This window comes from Echinococcus granulosus (assembly GCF_000524195.1).
Source record: "Echinococcus granulosus chromosome Unknown EG_S00012, whole genome shotgun sequence".
Taxonomy (NCBI): Eukaryota; Metazoa; Platyhelminthes; class Cestoda; order Cyclophyllidea; family Taeniidae; genus Echinococcus; species Echinococcus granulosus.
In genome coordinates, this window is record NW_020170392.1 from 1,100,480 (window position 1) to 1,105,568 (window position 5,089).

The 5,089-nt window shown below is 39.8% G+C and overlaps 1 protein-coding gene across 1 annotated transcript in view; it reads left to right on the forward strand. All coding sequences in view use genetic code 11, as the record gives it.

The window, feature by feature from the left end:
- The window catches only part of EGR_02672 (hypothetical protein), a gene marked incomplete at both ends in the record, with an annotated part of 6,444 nt that extends 2,725 nt beyond the window's left edge, over positions 1 to 3,719 (forward strand). Inside the window, one exon of the mRNA XM_024491921.1 lies at positions 3,168 to 3,719. Within this exon, the coding sequence (XP_024353736.1) occupies positions 3,168 to 3,719 (552 nt within the window). The remainder of the gene's footprint in view (positions 1 to 3,167) is intronic.
- Between the last annotated feature and the right edge of the window lie 1,370 nt (positions 3,720 to 5,089).

Consider the following 5,089-nt stretch of genomic DNA (forward strand, 5'->3'; position numbering starts at 1 on the left):
CATGGATTTCTTTGTGTTTCGTTTTGTGCAAAACAACTCTTCCAAAAATGGCAAATTATTTATTTTTTGGGATATCAAAACAATAGTGGTCCAGTCTTTTAATCCCAAATATCAAACTTGAAATTACTACTACCTCCGATGAATCACCAAATCCACGATCACTTGGCAGTCTAACAGCAAATTTATTCGATAATTAGTGGAGATGATCCGGGCAGTGATTTGGCACTTGTATAAAATTGCAGACGAGTGTCTTATCAAACGCATATTTTTTGCGTTTCAGATAAAGTAGTAGGTACGTGACTTCAACATTTTCCCTGGAATTCTTGAAATCAGATCGTTTTAGCTTCAAGGGTATACACCTTGATATCTACAAAGTCAAGCTGGTGCAACTCTACTTGATAGACATAAAACGAAAGAAGAAGCGCTGGTGCACAATCTGTCAAGTCTGTGAATATTCTTTAAAAAGGGACCCACATCTGAAGTATACTTTGCTGTAAAATCTACCCAAGTTCTTGCTAGCCTTGTGCATGGAAAGAGCTAAAAACTATAACTGCAATTCGATTAAATCTTGTTTTACTTTAAGGAAAACGTCATTTTTTTGGTGCAAAAAAGATTTTTCACAATCTTTTCATAAAGGCTCAATTACAATCACAGGTCTCCACGCCAAATGTATGCGTGGTGTTCCCATGCGTCTACAAGCATATTTTTAGTCCTAAATTTTAATAATGCTACGAATGCCCTCATAGAAGCATAAATACTGCCAGATCGCAAATAAACCATATTGTATTGTATGGACATCCATGCGTCCAAAACGTTTGCATCTATTATTACTGAGGGGATAAAGGGTTTATTTATTTGTTCCCTCGATTTGACAACTAGCCCATTATGACGAATAGCAGTAGCGAATTATCAGCGATACCTTGGTATATTAATTATGCTAGTACAAATTTGAATGAATTTTAAAGTTTCCGCTATAATATCAACGATTCTGATAGAAAACAAATTTAATGCATTTTTACGACATCTTAGAGTGACCAAACTACATTTAAGGCAATTGCAGTTTGTGCTAAGAAAGAAGCATTTAGTTATTGAATCAACCCCTTTTACATATACTCATGGAAAGCAGCGTCTTATCCTTTTGCTCAAAAATTCAGATTGCCAAAATGTTTGCGCTGAGTTGTAATTGTTTGGCCCGCTGGGGTCCTACGGTTGTTCAGACCAATCAGAAAACGGCAAAATTGATTTTAAACAATCAAAACCAGACAACGCACATGCTAACAAAATACGCACTTATAGAATAGCTTGGAATAAGTGTTTCGGCTTCATGACTAATTAGTGAAGGACAAAGGGCGCGATCTCATCTTTTACACAATTGCTTGTGCGCGACTTTGGCCTGCCTGTTTTCTTTCTACCCGAAGGTAAGGATACACCCTCCTAAATACATTTAAAGAGATCGAAGTTTTCTTTCAATTTTTGTTAATTTTGCTGTAATAATTTAATTTTTTTACTGGAAATGTTGTTGTTGACCAAAGGGTACCATTTTATTCAGTAAAAAATTACTAATGTTTATGTTTCGTGCGGAACTGACATTACCTTAATGCCAGTTAATATTTACATGCAAATACTACCCTAAAGCAGCTTCATATCGCCTGTTACCCGAAATCCTGTTTTCAGACTTAACGATTGACGGGAACATAAGTGAAGAACATGCGTCTTTCATAGCATATCAAGAGGTCCAATAAACACCATAGGCTTGTGGGTGGACATTCGCTCCCAAAACCTGGTTTATCACTGATAGGGCTAAAAGAAAACCACAGTTACTGATACCTATCCTGAACAATAGCAGACGATTCTACTCTGCAGCCAGTTCGTTTGTTTTGTGATTAAAATATCGTTAGAAGTGGGAGGAAGGGACACAGTAGTTCGACAAAGAACCTTTGAATTCAAGTGAATCTATTCAGCTACTCTGATTAAGTCCAAAGTAGGTACCATGGATCAAAACAGATGTGTTAAAGTTTATTTTCACTGCCTGCACGATCCTGCGTGGAAGCAAGAGGCACGGTGAGGTGATGGCCACCACAACTTCAGGCCACCTCTAGGTTTGAAATTGCCCTTCGAAACCATCGTATTACTGTAATAAAATAACTTTTGCCATTAAAAAGATATGGTATTATCTAAATGGGGAAATTAAAAAGTTAATAGTCACATTGGTGAATCGGCCAGGTATGGGTAATGTGGAAAGTTAAGCACTTTTTGGATCGGTTGACGGACTGTGAGCTGATAATTCCTAGAACCTCTTTTAAAAATCGTCTCTCTCTTTTTCCTACATGTCTTGTATGTCTTCAATGACACTTCTTGTCAATAATGACAGCAAGCAATTAGAAGATTTCCCTTTTCATCTATGAATAATGCATCATTACCTTGTGGTAGGAAATAAGGGATGATGTGTTGATGATTAATGGCAAGATTTTTATGAAAGTGCTTCCAACTTTACGTACCATGAGAAATAGATTGGAGTTGTATAAATATAACGCGTTGCCAGGGCAGCAGAAATACATTTCGATGAAATCCAGAAAAAGACGGCATCGTAATGATTGTAAGTTGAGATAATCCGACATTCCATTGGAGCTAATCGAGGTACAGGGGGTATCACAGAAGTGCGTCCTTGTTCATTTGACAGAAAATTCATCAATTCAGACATTACAAGTGAAATCCCTTTAATCATTTTAGCATTCACAAGACTGCTCAAACTTACGAATCTCACCAAATATGGTTTTAACTTTCGCCTATAATTAGACAAAATTTCAAAGAAAACGTATAATCTTAGTCCATTTTAAGAGATCTTATAGTCGCTACTAGGTAATAACCAGAATAATGGTGTAACTAGTGTAATGTTCTATCAATTCCAGTGAGTTTAATAGTAAAAATTAAAATTTTAATTATTGGCACAGATGTAGCCTTTCATCTCAAAGTCAGAACTGAGGCTCGTGCCTATTTCCTATTTTCATGGATGAGAATGCAGAAGATTCAGAGATGCTTTTTATATAAAATTTGTGGAAACAAATGCCATAAATGAATAGTTCGTTTTTAAATTACACGGAAGTATTATTTTAAATATTTTTGGGTGATGAATTGGCTAAATCACAGTTATCCGGTCCACTCTACAGCCAATGTCCGAATTCAACGCCCAAAACCATCAACAAATGACCAAAACCTCGGTGAAAAGCCTCCAAATTTTTACTTGCTCTTCCTCCACTGCACCCCGTTCGCCCCGCGCACCCCCTCTAATCTCAAAATTCCGCGGTGAATCGCCTCCACCTCCCTCTTATTCATTGCCCAAGAGCGCTGGCCCTCAGCAGAGGCCCTACAATGGCTCCGAGTGCCTCTTCTCGGCCACCGATAGATCCAACCGGTCGTCCTTCTACATAATTCACCCCGAGTGGGCTAGTGAGGTGGCCGACGTGTGCAGGCTATCTCCACGCACTACTGCCTCTATCTCGACTACGAGAGAGGACGGCCCCAGACGGATTGCGCGGGCGATACAGGAGCCTCCACTGACGCCAAAGGGGGAAGAGGTAAGAGGAATCCTACCAGTGGACAGGGGAGACGAAAGCTTGTTCTCGGTAGCTCGCAAAGCGGCCGTACATAATCCAGTGTGGCCACATCGCTGCAAGAGTTCTCCACCCCAGCGCTCGCGTGACCCTATTGCTTGGGTGTAAAGAAAATTGCCGTGTGGTTTGATTGGATGTGATAGTAAATGTTTGAACCCCTCTGTCAATTTCTCTGTTCAAATGATGTGCAGCGCCTCGAGTCATCTCTGATGACGCAATAAAGCATTTATTACCGGAGTACAGGAAGGCTGAATGGCCATGAGATTGGTCAGGACCTCACGATACCTTGTGACAATCTAATTCCCAGAAGCTAAATAGCTCACGTGGCTAAACATACAGTTTAACAAATGATATAACAAGAAATTCCACCCTTCCCCTTTAAATCTACATGATGGAAATTTAGCAGGAATTCCTATATATCACAATCCTTACTAGGTGAATTGCACCAAAAAATAATTTAAGTGGAAGATAAGGCCAATGGGCCAGTTATGGTAAACGGTGTGGACAATCAGCATGTCAGTCTCAAAATACCAATTTCAGCTTCATTATCTAGCTGCCTTTTTCATTTTGGATATCCGCTTGTGTTATGAGTCTCAAGGTATAATAAACGGATGTTTATGTCTGCGGGTTGCTTGGATCCTATCAACCTCCCAACCAGCTAATCAACGGATGATGCAAACGTGGAAATTTTTTTATGACTGATGGGATAGGTGAGGAAAGGGAGTACGGTTAGTGCATACGATCCCAGCGACACGACAGCGGCAACGGTCTGAGTGTGAATCTGGTGTCGGTAATTTCGGTTATCCGTGATTGTAGGAACTGATCGACCCTGAACTTTGGGTGACTACCGGTATATCAAGGGTGGAGCTCTGCTTAAATTTAGCCAATCAAGAGGGCGTGGGTGAGCGTATGACTCTCTAGAAGGCTTCCACAAAATCAAATGGGAACGTAGGTCTAGGGCTGCAGATGAACCCCGTTATTTGGGATGTGATTGTCAAATGCTAATGCCAATGACAGGCGGTAGTTAGCACTTGGAGTTAAGGAACATATTATCGGGGAAGTGTTAGAACGGTAATAAGATGTGCATGTGGCAGCATCTCTCTTTCACTCGATCCGAAAATGAGCATCTTCTTAAGGGTAAGTTTAATGTAATCCTAAATACACTATACAGAGTCAGGTCTTGCATTGTATTGTCCGGAATAAACATGAATAGGACTGTTTACCAATAAGTTAAGCTTTCCTCAAGAAAAGGTTATTCATGTACACTGTCAAATTGAACCGAGTCGATAGAATTCACCCGTAATTTACAGTAAACAATCCTGTCAACACTCCAATACATTACACAAATACTTGGGCACACAAAGAAACCATGGTACGGAAATGTTGGCATAAAATTGGTGCTTGGCCGATAAATTGGGTACAAATAGTAGGGTAGTGAATCGTTTGGAGGAAACTCTTGATATGTTTGATCTCCTGAC